The 18,475-nt window shown below is 42.3% G+C and overlaps 1 protein-coding gene across 3 annotated transcripts in view; it reads left to right on the plus strand.

Moving 5' to 3' along the window:
- cep112 (centrosomal protein 112) overlaps positions 1 to 18,475 on the plus strand; it is a 483,816-nt gene that overhangs the window by 196,575 nt on the left and 268,766 nt on the right. For all 3 annotated transcript variants that reach the window (XM_078226009.1, XM_078226010.1, XM_078226011.1), the window contains 2 exons: positions 6,636 to 6,695; positions 10,828 to 10,907. In XM_078226009.1, the coding sequence (XP_078082135.1) occupies positions 6,636 to 6,695; positions 10,828 to 10,907 (140 nt within the window). The remainder of the gene's footprint in view (positions 1 to 6,635; positions 6,696 to 10,827; positions 10,908 to 18,475) is intronic.

The raw sequence follows: 18,475 nt of genomic DNA on the forward strand, positions 1-18,475 counted from the left end.
AGCCTTGCTCACCAACATGTTGTGTGGCATTTTAACAAACACCCTTTGGAAGTCCATGTACAACGCATCAACCACATTAGCTTCATCAACCCTCTCTGTTACCTCACAGTATTCAAACATTTAATTATGTCTCAACTTAGAAAAGTTTCAGTAAATCTTGTGTTATGCCCAGAGCAACTGATGGCAATCTGATTTCAAGAGCACATTGAACTAAAATTATTTTCACTTGCTGAAGTTAGACCATAGACCATAATACATAGGAGCAGACGTAGGCCACCCGGCCCATCGAGTCTGCTCCTCCATTCAATCATGGCTGATTTTTTTTCTCATCCCCATTCTCCTGCCTTTTCCCCATAATCCCTGATCCCCTTATTAATCAAGAACCTATCTATCTCTGTTTTAAAGACACTCAATGACCTGGCCCCCACAGCCTTCTGCGGCAAAGAGTTCCACAGATTCATCACACTCTGGCTGAAGAAATTCTTCCTCGTCTCTGTTTTAAAGGATCGTCCCTTTAGCCTGAGGTTGTGCCCTCTGGTTCTAGTTTTTCCTACTAATGGAAACATTCTCTCCACGTCCACTCTATCCAAGCCTCGCTGTATCCTGTAAGTTTCAATAAGATCCCCTCGCATCCTTCTAAACTCCAACGAGTACAGACCCAGAGTCCTCAACCGTTCCTCATACAACAAGTTCTTCATTCCAGAGATCATTCTTCTGAACCTTCTCTGAACCCTTTCCAAGGGCAGCACATCCTTCCTTAGGTGTCCCTCTACCAGTTTCATTGGAGATGAAGCCATGTTGTAGAAGTCTAATAGTTGGTGTGTGTAGAAATCCATGCAGTGTTAGTTTTGCTTGGATTACGATGGCATCTGTCCATCTCGGGAGACGATGGGCTTCACCGTGGGTGTATGCATACCTGTTTTGAACATTGTCTGTTGTGGCTGTAGAGGCCGATTTGAGAGTGGCAGTGCCTTCTGCAGCTGGCACAAACAAATAATGAAGGCCTGATGTCAACTGATGTATTTTTCTGCCAGTGGGTTCTTCTTTCCACCATCTGGTCATTTCTTTTGTCCTCTGCTTTTTCCATGGCTTTCATCCACTTGTCTCCAAGCACTCCGGTCAACAGGGAGGACTTTCCACTCATCAGTTACAGTCTCGATCAACTTGAGGTCTCGCTTGCAAACAGCTTTGCAATGCAGACGTAGGTGAGCTGTTGGTCTTATGTGAAAGCAAGCTCACCAAAAAGCATGTATTTGGGGATGTGGCCATTATCCATTCTTAGATTACATTTTTGATCAAGTCATCAAATGAAGGCCTGCAGAAGAGATTCATAAATGAATGCTTTGCAACCAGATTTGAGCATAATCGTAATTTGGGTCTGACCTTTCTTGGAAAAATAGGACTCCGTTTTATCACGCAGTATGTTGAGTTGGTCATCGTTGAGAAGTAAATGGAATAGGTGATTATGATGTTAGAAGGTTCTAACTGTATTTAAATTGTGTGTCTGTTTTGGATCCCTCAGGCAGTCAAAACAGTTGAACTGGATTAAGTATAGGATATTGCATTTTCAATGAAAACAATTCAGAAAATTATGTTGAAAATCTTCAGTGAAAGAAAGACCTGATCTTTTTTCAAGTTAATCTGCTTGTTGTTGAGTTTGAAATTGTGCACCTCTGTATTCAGTTTTTTTGTTTCATGTTGTACCTGACTGTGTTCAACTGTTTAACCTTTTTTACTATGTAAACACACCAGCCCACATGAGGCTGACTGTCACATGGAAACATGTTGGTGAAGATTAGAATAGTCTTGTCATCCCCTCTCTAGTTTCATCAAATAACCAATACGATATCTGCATTGCTGGACTGTAAAGAATACCATGGAAGTGACCCAGTGCAGACCAGAAATATTTATCTTCACGAGGATTAAAGCAGATTTTTATGAAATGATCAGCGGTAAGAATCCTGAGTGTTCTTCATCAAACATGTAGCTGTCTGCATGAGGAGAGGATGAGGTCAGGCTCTGGTGAACCCCTTCGAATATTAGAAGGCTGGGGAAAGTCAACAACAGGATTAAAGATTGAAGTACTAGTGAGGGAAGACCAAATAAGAAAAAAAAAATTGTGTTTCTTACCGGAAAAAACCAAATCAGCTAGTCTCCTCGAAGCTGCAGGGTCCATGCACGTTTTTCAGTGTGTAGCGGCAGAGCAGGAAATTCACTACACATTTGAGAAAGGTGAAAGCTCTCTGTGTGCTTTTAACAAAAGCAGGTTTCCCGATCAGAAAAGGGTGAGATTCCAGGCAGTATCTGGCACGTTTGAAAAGAAGGGATGCTTGCTGTACGGCTGAGCTGTTTGAAAAATAACTTGTATCAAGTCAACAGTCTCCAGTGTATAAAGCGAAGTATTGGGAAGACAGTAAAAAAAATATTAACTGAACAATCTTGAGCCATTAGTGCTTGCAAGAGAAATGACGGATCAATTAGGGTCCTTTCAATGAAGAAAAGAATCACGGAGTTCCTATGCCGAGCATTTTGAGTACTTGGTATAAGCGAATAAAATTGCAGGCAAGTTATTCATACCAGCTTTTCTCAGTACAATAGGAAGTAAAACCTTCAATTTGCTCCGTACTTGTTCATCCAGCAAAGCCAGGAACCAAAGCTTACTCGCTTGTTGGGCTAGACCAACGTCTCTTGAGAAGAATATTCAGAAGAAAAATCTGGGTAGCTTCAAGAAGAAGGACGGGTTGCATTCTACAAATGAATTTACAACTTGGAAGAAAATAATTACAGTTGCGAACAGGAGAATGTCCAGAAATATGGTGAAGAGCTCCAACTGAACCTCTTACCCATACAGGGTGAATCACAGATTTTGGGTGATTCCGATGTTAGGTATACATCCTATTAGGATGGAGACTGATACTGGTGTTGCTGTATCTTTAATTCCTGAGACTACATACCAACAAAAGCTGAAGCATCTTCCTTTATAACCAGCTAATCTGATTTTAAAGACATGCATGGAAGAGATCGTGCCTAAAAGGTTACGTCATTGTCAATGTAGAGTTGAGTGGACGAACAACGGAGTTGCCTCTCCATGTGGTCTGTGGTAATTTTCCAGCTGTATCTGGGAGATCATGTGTGGAGAAGATAAAGCTTAACTGGAGTGCAGTCAACAGATGGGTCATTGCCAAAACAGACCTACAACACCTGGAAAATACAAGAGTGTATTCGAAGACACATTTGGCCCAATGAAGAGAGTTCAAGTGAAACTCAAGATAAAACCTAATTGTTCGCCAAAAAGTGCCATATGCAGTTTGTCCCAAGAATTAGTATGATTTTTTAACACTGCTGTTAGAGCCAGTTACAATGAGTGACTGGGCTACCCTCATCATACCTGCCATGAAACCAGATGGTTGAGTTTGTACTTGTCGTGATTTTAACACGACCATGAATCCAATGTTTTGTGCTGATCAATATCCCCTTCCTTTAATTGAAGATTTGTTTGCTCAGATATCAGGTGGGCAGGATTTCAGCTAGATTGATCTTTCACAAGCTTATTTACAGATGAATGTAGCCACTGAATCTCAACCATTACTATCGTTACTCATGAAGGTCTTTTTCATTGTAAAAGATTGCATTTTGGAATAACGTCCGCACCAGTCCTATTCCAAAGATTGATGGATCAGATTTTAAGTGGTCTCTCTGGTGTACAATGTTGCCTGAACAATATTCCAATTACAGGGTCCAGTGAACTGGAGGACTTGAATAATTTAGAAGCAAAATTGGAACATCTTCAAGCACATGGTCTGTGGTCAAGAAAGAAACGTGTGACTTTTTCCAGACCTCAGTCCAGTATTTGGGTCACGTTATTGATAGTAAAGGCCTTTATAAAGTAGCTAAAGGGATGAATGCTGTTTTAGAAATACCATGTCCAATGAACAGGGCAGAATTGAAGTCCTTTCTAAGATTAGTAAATGATCATGGCAAGTTTGTCCCTAACTTAGATACATTATTGAAGTACATAGTTTACTATATGTGAAAGTCATGGGACTGGACAACAGAATGTGTGAAAGCATACAAGGAAGTCAAAACTGCTTTTCAGAAGTCTGAAGTATTGATACATTTTAATCTGAAGCTACCATTACTGCTTGCTTGCGATGCTTCACCCAATGGAGTTGTGGCAGTCATTTCACATATTATGCCTTCGGGAGAAGAATGGCCAATAGCTTTTGCTTTGCGTACTCTGATTAGTGCTGAATCTAATTATGCTCAGCTAGAAAAAGAAGCACTCTGTATAATTTTTGGCGTACAAAAGTTTCATCGTTATTCATATGGTCATTATTTCATATTATTGACTGATCACCGACCCTTAAATACTATTTTTGGGTCATCTAAAAGCACACTGTTGTTAGCTGCTAGCCGATTGCAAAGATGGTCACTGATCTTATCTGCACACTCCTACAATATAAAATATCATCAATCAGAGTGCCAAGCTGATGCATTATCGTGCTTACCTTTACCTATTGAGCAGATGCCACCAACTAGTTTTGTAAGTATTCCTTATTTTTCGCTAGCTGACCATTTGCCCGTGACAGCTTCTCAAGTTCAGAAACAGACCAGAAATGATGAAGCTGATGAATCTGGTTTGAAGGGAATAATAGCTGGAACGCATCATCCGCATCCTCATTTGAAACCATATGTGTCAAGAAAGCTTGTGTTGACCATCCAAGGTGGGTGCCTATCGTGGGGAATCTGGGTGATCATTCATCCTGGACTGCAAGAAAGAGTTCTTAAACAACTACATGAAGGAATTCCTGGTGCAGTCCGGATAAAGGAGTTAGCATGTAGTTATTTTTGGTGGCCGGATCTGTATGCTCAGATTGAAGAAATAGTGGGACAGTGTCAGTCTTGTGCTTGAATAAGGAATACACCACCATTGTCTCCTTTACACTTTGGGAGTTGCCTAAAATGATTGCATGTAGATTTTAGTGGTCCATTTGAGGTTACGTGTTCTTAGTCACAATTGATGCACACTCAAAGTGGCCAGAAGTTGGTATCATATGATCTACTACATCAGGTGGCACAGTGGTTAGCACTGCTGCCTCACAGCACCAGGGACCTGGATTCAATTCCTGCCTCAGGTGATTGTGTGTGGAGTTTGCATGTGTCTGCGTGGGTTTCCTCCAGATGCTCCAGTTTCCTCCCACAGTCCAAAAATATTTAGGTTAGGTGGATTGGCCATGGTAAATTGACTTAGTGTCAGGGGGTTTAGCAGGGTAAATATGTGGGGTTACGGAGATAGGACCTGGATGGGATTGTTGTCAGTGCGGGCTCGAAGGGGTGAATGGCCTCCTTCTGCACTGTAGGGATTCTATGAACTGGACAAACCATTGAAACATTTGATGAATTTTTTGCAAGATTTAGTAAACTAGAACAGATTGTTAGTGATAATGGTTCACAGTTTACTTCACAAGTGTTTGAAGATTATCTCAAAGGAAATGGTATTCAGCATATAAAATCCACATCGTATCATACATCAGACAATGGTTGACACATCAGACAACTGAATGATTCGTAGAATCCTTAAAATATTTTTTAAAAACTTCAAGAGAGCAAGGTAAGTTATCATGCGTGTGAATAGCTTTTTGGCATCTTACAGAAGCACTACTCATGCGACTCCTCAAGGTTCACCTGCATTACTTTGCTTGGAGAAAGTTGAGAGCTACATTTGATTTGTTATTACTTCGAGAAACTTCAGACATATAGAGCGTCAGTAACAATCTCAAGTTGCTAGACAAGAAGTGAGAACAAAACAGCGTTCATTGCAACAAGGAGATTGAGTGTTAGTGTGTAATTATACCATGAGTGAGAAATGGGTACCAGCCATAGTTTTAGCAAAAACAGGTCCAATTTCCCACACAGTTCAAACTGAAGATGAGCTACTTTGGCAACGCCATGCTGACCAATTGTTGTTATCTTGAAATCATCTCCAAAAATACCAACTTCTTTAGTCCCTAGTTGAAGACCTAGTTGAATCTGAGTCACCTGATGATTGTGTCTTTGCTACTATGCCACATGAAAATGATGCAGAGTTAGTTCCAAGAGAAAAAGTGTCTACTGAAGTTCCAAATCATACTTCTAGGGTCAAGGACAGCCAAAGTCCAGAATGTCGTATACAACCAAAGAGGAATAGACATCCTCCTGATTGACTTTCTCATTGACTGTATATAATGATTAATGGTGCACAGTGCTGTGTCTAGAGTATTATTGATCCTATGTATAGCATCATGATAATTTGTTGCTATGATCACAAAAGTAAAGGGGGAGAGATATATATTTAACTGGTTGCATGATTGCTGTAAGAGCTGATCACATGATTTGATGGTGATCATCATTGGAGTGTTTAACAGGCTGCTGTTTAGTTTCATTTTCTAGAAAAGCTCCTAGAATAAATCTGTTGTTGTTAGTTTGAATCTACGTGTGCAAAGCTCGTCTATTTCTTCTTTCTTTAAAACCCACAACCCCTGACATAGTTAGAAAATTACAAAGTGAACCTAGAAAATCTTAATTGTAATTTGTAATAGCTAATGATATTTTATATCAGTGAATGAATCCTCCTCTGAGATGTCATTTCTTTTCAGAATCAAGTGGGAAGGTTTGAGCAAGAAAGACTGCATCTGGAGCACTTTCATGAAAAGAAGGTAATGGAATAAACGATAAAGCAGCGAGATGCCTGTTATTACACAATTAATAACATTGACACAGGTGGACGACATAGGGGTAACAGAAAGTTGTATATGTGTCAGTAAATGGATTTACTGCATCACTGGAAGAAATCTTTAGGACTTGTAAATTCACACACGACTTTAACCAAGAAGTAAACGCTGTGAATAATTTGCAGTTTAATTGATGGGTATTTGTTTTGTTGTGTTTTAACAGACTTACCAAAAGCAAAAAAGAAAATGGGTGGGGAACGTGATTCAGTATTACAATATGAATTCCACATGTATGCATCATTCATTGTGGCTTCAGTCAATCAGTTGGCAAAACATATGAATGTTTCACATTTGAACCTACATTAAAAGTCCACCTGTCTTGTCGAGGCCCCCTCGTAATAGTACCAGAGATGATTCCTGTGGACAGGTTCAATGCAGTTCAAGACTAGGAAAAATAATAATTTAAAGGTGAGGAGGATGGTCTCTATGCTGTTGAAAATGTGGACACCAGGACTCACTAGAAATAAGTGTGATCACGTTGATCACCACAGGATTAGATTGGATCACATTGAGCAACATTGGGCCTATTCGAAGCATAGTTGTCAGATGGTAAAATAGATAACAAAGTTTCCCGAGTGCTCACTTTTGCAGCTATTGAGTTTGTAAGTGTAGCTACTGGGCCATTATAAATTGGAAGATGAAATTACCCATGTTCAGAGTTACCATACTCAAGTGTTAGTTTGACATTTTTCTTGCAAAGAAAGACAGATAAATCACAGGATATTACAGTGCAGAAGAGGCCATTTGGCCTTTTCATTGGTGATAATTCATTATCATTGGTGCAGTTGACCATACTGTACACTTATTCTTTCTTTGTGAATAAGTGAAAGGTTTAATAAGTTCAGAGGATACACCTCCCAAGAACAACTGGACAGGATTGAGTCCTTCTAGGAACACCAACACTGAAACATTATTTGCCAGACTTTTTATCATTTGCCTCCAAACACACCGGCCAGTGAAATAAATCATAGTGAATGTGTAATTGCATCACTTGCGGACGATGATTTGTGACAGAAATGACACCAAGCATTTCTGACTTTTTAAAAAAGAAAAATGTTCACTGTGGGTGGGATTTTACATCCTCGCTCACCCCGAAACCATAAAACCCCGCCCGAGGTCAATGGACCTTCCCATTGTCCGCCCCTCGCCCGCAACGGACCTTCCCATTGTCCGCCCCTCGCCCGCAACGGACCTTCCCATTGTCCGCCCCTCGCCCGCAACGGACCTTCCCATTGTCCGCCCCTCGCCCGCAACAGACCTTCCCATTGTCCGCCCCTCGCCCGCAACGGACCTTCCCATTGTCCGCCCCTCGCCCGCAACGGACCTTCCCATTGTCCGCCCCTCGCCCGCAACGGACCTTCCCATTGTCCGCCCCTCGCCCGCAACGGACCTTCCCATTGTCCGCCCCTCGCCCGCAACGGACCTTCCCATTGTCCGCCCCTCGCCCGCAACGGACCTTCCCATTGTCCGCCCCTCGCCCGCAACGGACCTTCCCATTGTCCGCCCCTCGCCCGCAACGGACCTTCCCATTGTCCGCCCCTCGCCCGCAACGGACCTTCCCATTGTCCGCCCCTCGCCCGCAACGGACCTTCCCATTGTCCGCCCCTCGCCCGCAACGGACCTTCCCATTGTCCGCCCCTCGCCCGCTCCGATTCTCGTGGCGGGCAGGACTGTAAAATTCCGGCCTGTATGTTCATTTTGGAAGCAGTATCCTTTCAACCATAATGTTTTTTTAAAAAATGGCAGGAAAATTATTGTCCTGTATATTGGAACACCTTAAATTAACCAGTTGCAGTTAGTTCTGATTGCTGTTTGTGTGGCATTAAATAGAAAGTTCCATTGAAACTAAATGGGATGGCATCATTAACTGCTGTAAGCCACCAATTGCGGATGGTGCAACGTAAAGAATTCTATATGTGCACGGCACACCTGCTTTGTGCTGATGACCTGCTGCTTTCCATCCCAATAAAGCTGTAAAAGACTAGCAACCATGCTCAAGCTGTAGGGCCCTGCAATTAGAACAGCTGCAAGGATCCCTTTTATGCCTTCAGGGACTGGGAAATGATGGCCAGTGTTTTCTCTAACGTGTGTTTGCTGGAAGTACCACAAGGCATGGGAGGACCTCTAATTTTCACTAATGTAATAAAGAAGAGTCAATGAAAGGGAGATGAAAGAACGGCTTGACGATTTGAGTTTTTGAAATATTAGTGCTGTGCCAGCTATGCATATAAGCCACTGATTAACAATGTAGTGGGTGCAGTGTTTGTAATAACAGGAGCACTAAAACTTGAAATACTGCCTTTAAAACTGTCAGTGCAGTAGGAAATAAATATAAAACCTAGTAATTTACAATTAATTTATTTTATGGGGAATGTTTCCTTTCCTTTTATCCACTTGGATCGCTAACCACCATCTCTGACCCAAGAGGGTGTATGAACTACCTGGCCTATGAGCCAACACTTGGACGCAATTTGGAATGTTCTGGGAAGCAGACCCTTCCACCCTCTGCCTCTTACCTTTCCAGAACAGCACGACGGATACCAGGGACTAAACAATACAAAGGATTTCAGAAATAACCCCAGCTACCACCACTCCACCATCAATATCTATAGTCCTTTTTTAAAGGAGCTTTTAAAATTCTGACCAGACCAGGGATTTTCAGAGCCAGATAATCATTGAAAGCGTGCCTTTATTATTTCCACCTGCTGGACCCATTTTTTCAGCAGCTTTAGAAAAGCACAATTTATAAAGTGTGGACTAAATTCTGGAAAAACTGGAGATGGTGGTCCACAGAGATCTGAGGGTGAGTTGCATATTCGCTCACAGTCAGGTTGGAGACTGGACAGTTGTGACTGTTATTGACGACTGAGCCCCAAGCTTTCCAGGCGAGTGAAATCTGCCCATGGTCAATAAAACCTTTGCTTCCTTTTTCTCCACTAGCTTTTCATCCCCCGTGATCTTCACAATAAAGAAATGAATTTAATTATGGCATAAACAGTCAATAAGCAGCTACATTGATTAACATGGGATAACAAATGAAATCCCAGGAATATAGTGCTACTGAGGACAGAGGCATAAGCCAGTATAACATTAATCATGAAACTCATAGAAATTATTCCATGGCTGCTTCCTCACTAACAGTTCAATCGATTGCATTTGGATCCAAAAGAAAAACTGCTGGAAAATCTCTGAGGTCTGGCAGCTTCTGTAAGGAGAGAAAAGAGCTGACGTTTTGAGTCCAGATGACCCTTTGTCAAAGCTAAAAGGGCCTAAAAAGTGGGAGATATTTATACTGTCTTATACAAGAGGAAAGGCTGCTCATGGCAACCCATAGAGAGAATAGACGGTGTGAAAGGCCAAAGGGCAGAGAAGCTGAAATCAAAGGGTAAACTGTGACGGGTGAAGATGTGGGGAGAGGGGGGAAATTAGTGGGAGAGACGGAAAATTGAGAAAAAGGAGGAAAAAGGGAAGCAAAGCGGGAGAAATGGTAAGAAAGTGGGGGAGAAAAAGGGGGAAAGAGTTGGGGGGTGGTTTTAAAGGTTGTTTAACTGTGGACCCCACTCTCTGTGTGTGAAGGAAATATGCTGATTTGGAACTAGTTGGGTGGAATTCTTCAGGATCTCCAGGCATCCTACTCGTTCCGTTCTTACAAACGATGTGATGACAAAAGGGATGCAGGCAGAAAGTGTCTCCCTGCACCAACCCTCTCCCAAATAAGAATTTTTCTTCCCTGTCAGAAGGAATAGAAAGAGGTTTGAGCCTAAATTGCTCCCTCTGCTCCCAGTGCGAGTGAATTATGCCCCAAAGCAGACAGAATATCAAGGCTCCATTTGTTTTATTCAAGAGCATGACCGTGATTCAGCAATGTGTCTACCAGCAGAGATTTATTTTATCCACCAAGCTGTTGACTGTACTTACAGAATATTTGATTTATTCGCAGCAATAAAAGTTTTTCCCTTGCTATCAAGTATTTTAAAATGATAATATAACAATTGATTTTGCTCCTACTGCAAAATGTATCCAACAAATTAATCATTTATTTTTTATTTTATTTGAGATTCATGCCTTGCAGACTGAGAGAGACCAGGAGAAAACCGATGCAGTAAAACAAATTCGGAAGTTCGAAGAGGCCTTTCGGTAAAGATGACCTTTTTTGCTTTATTTTGAAAATAGTTCATTTCAGTTTTCAGTTTGGCCGGGCAAGTAAAGCTTCTAACTTTTGAAGTTGGTCAGTCTGGGTTCAAACCCAACGCTAGAGGTCTGGGCATCTAATCTAGTTTGTCATTTTTAGTGCATTACTGAGCATTGGAAGTATTAATGCAGTATCGTAGAATGGAATCACAGAATCCCTACAGCGCAGAAGGAGGCCTTTTGACACATTGAGCCTGCACCGACAACAATCCCACCCAGGCCCTGTCCCCTTAACCCAACGTAGTTAACCTGACACTACAGGCCAACTTACTATGGCCAATCTACCTAACCCACACATCTTTGGACTGTGGGAGGAAACCGGAGCACCCGGAGGAAACCAACGCAAACACGGGGAGAATGTGCAAACTCCACATAGACAGTGACCCGAGGCTGGAATTGAACCCAGGTCCCTGGCGCTGTGAGACAGCAGTGCTAACCACTATGCTATCGTGCCGCCCCAACCGTTTCGCAGTGTGATCCTATTCTAATGCCTTGGACGTTGTGTGTCCCCAGAGTGAAAATCTGAAAGTTGTTGAGCATGATGAAAAGGCAGGGGATTTCCAAAAACAAATACCAACCTATTCACAGGCCTTTTCTGTGACAGTAATTGGGCCTCAGACAGCAGTCCATTAGGCCATGTTCACAGACTAACAAAACACAAGCATTTAAAGAGACCTTGCCCTTTAACGAATCAGACTGAGCTTCACATTGCTGCTTCGGAGCTCATGACCCCAAAAGCGCATCTCATGACCATGACTCCCAGTTTGAGAACTCCTGTATTAATGTATTAAACTGAGATCATGTGCAAATTCTGGTGATATTAAAGATCTTGTGGTGGTAATTGTGAAAGAGCAGATGTTCTTCCAGAGTCTGGGATAGCTTCCCTTCAAGTTCAGGAATAGGGCGGCACGGTGGCACAGTGGTTAGCACTGCTGCCTCACAACGCCAGGGACCCAGGTTCGATTCCGGCCTTGAGTGACTGTGTGGAGTTTGCATGTTCTCCCTGTGTCTGTGTAGGATTCCTGAAGGTGCTGCAGTTTCCCCCCACACTCGAAGGATGTGTCGGTTAGGTGGATTAGCCATGGTAATTGCATGGGGTATGAGGATAAGGCAGAGGGAAGGGCGTAGGTCGGATGATCTTTCGGAGAGTCGGTGCAGACATGAAGGGCTGAATGGCCTCTTCCTGCACTGTAAGGATTCTGAGTACCAATATTGTCATTTCATCTACTACTATCACTTGTATGAGTTTGCTGTGTGAAATGGCTGCCATAGATGTCCATTTTATAACTAACTGCACTCAAACTAATTCATTACATTAGAAGTACTGAGCGACATCTGCAAGGAATGTAATATGGTATTTATGAATTCAGTTGTTTTTCCCACAAGCACGATTTCTGGATCAATTCTGAAAGGCCCTTTCTGTAATCCAAACCCAAAATGCTGGAAATACTTGGTAGATCCGGCAGCATCTGTGAAGCAAGAAACAGAGTTAATGCTTCAGGTTGATAACCTTACATTAGAAAGGCTCTTGCCTACCTATATTTTGTTTGCTGTAGAGAATACTTGTTGAGAAGGGTTTGTTTTCTTAGATACAGCTGCTGGGAGACTATTAGACTGTGGACAGCGGTAAGTCCCAAGTGGAATCCAGGAAGGCCTTGTATGTCACAGCTTACTAGCTTTCCTGGCATTCAAAGATTCACACGTTTTGGGTAAACTATTATTTAGGGACAACTTTTATGAGGAACATTGTATCTGCACGAAAAGAAGAAAAATTTTGCCTAATTGAAAACTGTTATAGAATGTATGGAATAGAATATATAATAGTTTGGAAATAGGGATGTGTATATATAGCTGGGTTAGTTCAGTATTTTGAGGAAAGGTCAATAAACATTTGGAAAAGAAAGAAAAATCAAACTTTAAACTTTGCAACTCTGGTAATTTATTGGTAATTGTGTGGTTTTATTTTATTGGTAAGGTTTATTGGTAATAATAAAGCTTATCAGAAGTTGTAGAGATTATTAATTATAAATTAACTATTTAAAATTAATTACTTTTCATTGTTTTCTTCTGATTTTAGTGCAGTAAATAAATAATTTGAGGCGTGTCAGGGCTGCTCACACCTGCTGAGTGCACTTCCTGTCCATGTGGGGTCTCCAGGACGCTACCCATGTCCAGGACCACTATGTGTGCAGAAAGTGTCACCAAACACAAAAACACTAGCGCTGCATCTTGGAACTTGAGGAGCAGCTAGTGTCACTGAGCTGTATTAGCGTGGATGAGAGCTACGTGGGTAGCATGTTACAGAAGGTGGTCACCCTGCAGCTTAGGAATGTGGACACAGAGAGGGGCTGAGTGGCCTCCAGATGGACAGGAAAGTCAAACAGGTACTGCAGCAGTGCCCTAAGGACATCCCACTTTCTAACAGGTATTTGGTTCTGAGTACCAGTAGGGAAGAGGGTTCCTTTGGAGAGAGCAGCTAGCGTCATGACCACAGCACCGTGTGTGGCTCAGTTGCGCAGAGCAAGAGGAGAAAAGACAGGTACGCAATAGTGGTAGGGGATTTGGGGAACAGAGAGATGCTTCTGATGTCGTAGAAGTGATTCTAGGATGGTATGTTGCCTCCCTGGTGCAAATGTCCATGGATAGCACCAAGCTAGAGAGCATTCTGATAGGGGAGAGTGCATGGCCAGAGATCGTAGAACACACTGGTACCAACAATATTGGCAGGAAAAGGGATGACGCCCTGATGGCTGGGTTTAGGGAGTTGGGGAAAGAGATTAACGAGCAGGATCTCAAATGTCATAATCTCTGGATTAACCCTAACCCAAAGCCATCTGCTATTGAGTATAGAAATCAAAGAGTACACCAGATCAATGTGCGGCTGGGAAGATGGTGCAGGAGGGAGGGCTTCAGATTTCTGGGGCATTGAGACTGTTTCTAGAGAAGGTGGAATGTGTACGAGTCGGACAGGCTACACCTGAACAGGACTGGGACAAACATCCTTGCAGGGAGATTTGCTAGTGTTATTGGGGAGGGTTTAATCTTGTAGGATAAATTCAGAGCAGAGAGGGCGAGACAGAAAATTAGTAAGACAGAAGAAGCAGAAGTTCAAAAGTGTCCAGCACAGTTGGCAGTGTTAAAAGGGATATATTTAAATGCAAACAAAGCCAATGAGCTGAGGGCATAGATAACATATGGTAGCACGATTTCATTGTTAGAACAGAAACTTGGCTTCAAGAGGAGCAATATTAGCTGCTCAACATCCCTGAATATCAGGTGTTCAAACAGTATAGGCAGGGAAGTAAAAGTAGTGGGCATAATTAGTTAGGTTAAAGAAAGGTGAGGAGAAATTTCTTCACCCAGAGGGTGGTGAATGTGTGGAATTCACTACTGCAGAATGTATTTGAGGCCAAAACGTTGTCTGATTTCAAGAAGAAACTAGATATAGCTCTAGGAGCTCACGTGGGCAAGTGCGAGGTTGTACACTTTGGAAAAAAGAATAGAGGCATGGACTATTTTCTAAACGGTGACAAAATTCATAATGCTAAAGTGCAAAGGGACTTGGGAGTCCTAGTCCAGGATTCTCTAAAGGTAAACTTGCAGGTTGAGTCCGTAATTAAGAAAGCAAATGTAATGTTGTCATTTATCTCAAGAGGCTTGGAATACAAAAGCAGGGATGTACTTCTGAGGCTTTATAAAGCACTGGTTAGGCCCCATTTGGAGTACTGTGAGCAATTTTGGGCCCCACACCTCAGGAAGGACATACTGGCACTGGAGCGGGTCCAGCGGAGATTCACACGGATGATCCCAGGAATGGTAGGCCTGACATACGATGAACGTCTGAGGATCGTGGGATTATATTCATTGGAGTTTAGGAGGTTGAGGGGAGATCTGATAGAAACTTACAAGATAATGAACGGCTTAGATAGGATGGACGTAGGGAAGTTGTTTCCATTAACAGGGGAGACTAGGACGCGGGGGCACAGCCTTAGAATAAAAGGGAGTCACTTTAGAACAGAGATGAGGAGAAATTTCTTCAGCCAGAGAGTGGTGGGTCTGTGGAATTCATTGCCACAGAGGGCTGTGGAGGCCGAGACGTTGAGCGTCTTCAAGACAGAAATTGATAAATTCTTGATTTCTCGAGGAATTAAGGGCTATGGGGAGAGAGCGGGTAAATGGAGTTGAAATCAACCATGATTGAATGGTGGAGTGGACTCGATGGGCCGAATGGCCTTACTTCCGCTCCTATGTCTTATGGTCTTATGGTCTTAGGAGCTAATGGGATCAAGGGATATGGAGAAGGGGGTATCAGGATAATGAAATCGGTGATCAAAATGAATGACGGAGCAGGCTCAAAGGGCCGAATGGCCTACTTCCAGTTTCTATGTTTCTGTGAATCACTTACAGCTGTGTGGAGGGATTTTATACTGAATGAATCAACAACTGAGTCATTCTGGGTTGAATTCAGAGATAAAAATGGGACAGCCACACTACTAGGTGTGTACTATAGACCCCAAATTGTAAGAGAGCGATAGAAGAGTAAGACCAAAAACACAAGAGCACTAATATCAACTGGAATACAAACAGTGTGAAGGGCACAAAATTATCAAATTACAGTCAAGAGAACTTTTTTAGCCAGAACATAACAAGCCCAACAGGAGGGTGCACAATTCGAGATTTAGTCTTTGGAAATGAAACTGGGCAAGTGGATGAAGTCACAGTGGGTGGTGACCTTTTTGGTGATAAAGCCCATAATACAGTTAGATTTAGCATAATTATAGAAAAGGATAAAGATAGAACAGGAGCAAAAGTTCTGAATTGGTGAAGGACAAATTTTACAAAGCTGAGAGGATCTGGCGAAAGTGGATTGGTTACAGCTCCTTGAAGGGAATTCAGTGACAGGCCAGTGCCAGGTATTCAAAAGTGAGATTCTATAGGCACAGTAAAGACATGTCCCCACAAAGATAAAGAGTGATCTTGCCAAATTTGGAGCCCCTTGGTTATTTAAAAGCGCACATGGTAAAATAAAGCAGAAAAAAAGCTTATGGCAATCACAAAAAAATTGTTATGTTAGAAAGCCGGGAGGAGTATAGAAAATATTTACCCCAAGGCTCCGTAGGCATCGCCTTCCAAACCCCACAACCTCTACCATCTAGAAGGACAAGGGCAGCTGATACCTGGGAACACCAACACCGAGAGGTTTTCCTCCAAGTCACTCGCCATCCCGACTTGGAACTATCTCACTCGTTACTTCGCTGTCTGTCGTTGGGTCAAAATCTTGGAACTCCTTAACACCTCAGGGGCTCCAGTGGTTCAAGAAGGCAGCTCACCACCATCTTCTGAAGGGCAGTTAGGAATGTGCAATAAATGCTAACCTAGCAAGCGATGCCCACATCCTGTCAATGAATAAAATAAATATAGGGGTGAATAAAAATGTGGTCAGGAAAGCAAAAAGGGTATATGATAAAATATTCGCAGGTAAAATCAAAAAAACCCAAAGATGTCTTATGAGTACATTAAGAGAAGGAGGGTAACCAAGGAAAGGGTAGAGCCTACCAGGGATGTTCAAGGTAACTTTTGTGTTGATGCAGAAGATGTGGGCAGAGTTCTTAATTTCTAGTTTCTAACATTCTAGTTAGAGGAGGAGTGTGAAATGTTTGATACGAATAGCATAATGAGAGAGGATGTACTGGCAGGACTGACATTTGAGAAGGTGGATAAATCACCAGGGCCAGATGGATTGTATCTCAGGCTGCTAAAGGAATCCAGGGAGGAAATAGCGGATGCCCTGAGGATCATTTTTCAATCCTCACTAGGTACAGGCGAGGTACCAAAAGATTGGAGGTCTGCAAACATTGTACCATTGTTTTAAAAGGGTACAAGGGATTGACCAAATAATAATCGGCCAGTCAGGCTGACTTTGGTGATGGCCAATTGTTAGAATCAATTCTGAGAGCCAGGATAAACTTACTTAGAAAGGCGTGGATTAATCAGGGATCGTCAGCATAGTTTTGTTAAAGGAAAGCTGTGTCTTATTAACTTAGAACATAGAACAGTACAGCACAGAACAGGCCCTTCGGCCCACGATGTTGTGCCGAGCTTTGTCTGAAACCAAGATCAAGCTATTTCCTCCCTATCATCCCGAAGTACTCCATGTGCCTATCCAATAGCTTCTTAAATGTTCCTAAAGTTTCTGACTCCACTATCCCTGCAGGCAGTCCATTCCACACCCCAACCACTCTCTGAGTAAAAAACCTACCTCGGACATCCTTCCTATATCTCCCACCATGAACCCTATAGTTATGCCCCCTAGTTACCGCTCCATTCACCCGAGGAAATAGTCTTTGAATGTTCACTCTATCTATCCCCCTCGTCATCTTATAAACCTCTATCAAGTCTCCTCTCAACCTCCTCCGCTCCAAAGAGAAAAGCCCAAGTTCCCTCAACCTTTCCTCATAAGACCTACCCTCCAAACCAGGCAGCATCCTGGTAAATCTCCTTTGCACTCTTTCCAGTGTCTCCACATCCTTCTTGTAGTGAGGTGACCAGAACTGCACACAATATTCCAAATGTGGTCTCACCAAGGTCCTGTACAGGACTTAATTGAATTTTTTGGGGAAGTAACAAGGAAGATTGATGAGGATAGTGCAGTGAATGTGGTTTACATGTACCTTAGTAGTGGGATCTGAAATGAGGGGAAAACCCTTTGGTTTCAAATAAACAGTGGCGCCTTATTGAATTTAAGACTGAACCCACAAAGTTTTTTAATCATGGATCAAAAATCCAAGTTATCAGATTATTTTGGACTCATTCAGAGCCCAGACATCATGGAAGTTAGACATCCTAGAGGAAATATTTTTTAAACTACTGGAGTACTGGAATACTGATCTAAGTAACAAGTCAGAAAAAGTCCAGATTAATCCCTCTTTATACTGGTTAGATCAACTTGCTGATGATACACTGCTTTGATGAATCCTCAACCAGCTTTGATGAAATATTAACTTTGACGAATATTTTGATTTTCAAGTTGAGGAGTGCATAAAGCTTAAAAGGAGGCATGAAAAACCCCAGTAAAGTGCTGAAAGAGCGAAAGACAATTCTCGAGTCAACCACACAAGGGTGCCAAGGAGGCAAGGAACTTTCTTGTATCTTTTTGGAAATCATCTGCCATTACCTGAACTGCAACAACAGGTGACAGTGGAGCAAGCAGCTGGTTGTGAATGAAGTAAAGTTTTCTGATGAAACCCAAAATAAACAAGCCTTGCAAAAGGAAAACGAAATATGGTTGGAAAATGTTCATATCGGAACTGAATCGGAGGATTTGAATGGAAGATTCAAGCTTGAAAATGCATGTGACACTAAAGTCATCAATGAACCAAATAGTTCACGGTCTGCCCAAATAACATCTTGTGGTGTGTCACCAAAGTACAACAAAGAGACTATAGAGCGGAAGGAAATGGTTGGACACTTGGAAGACAACTTGGAAAAACATTACATTTCCAAGGAAACATAAG

This window comes from Mustelus asterias, chromosome 12 (assembly GCF_964213995.1).
Source record: "Mustelus asterias chromosome 12, sMusAst1.hap1.1, whole genome shotgun sequence".
Lineage (NCBI taxonomy): Eukaryota > Metazoa > Chordata > Chondrichthyes > Carcharhiniformes > Triakidae > Mustelus > Mustelus asterias.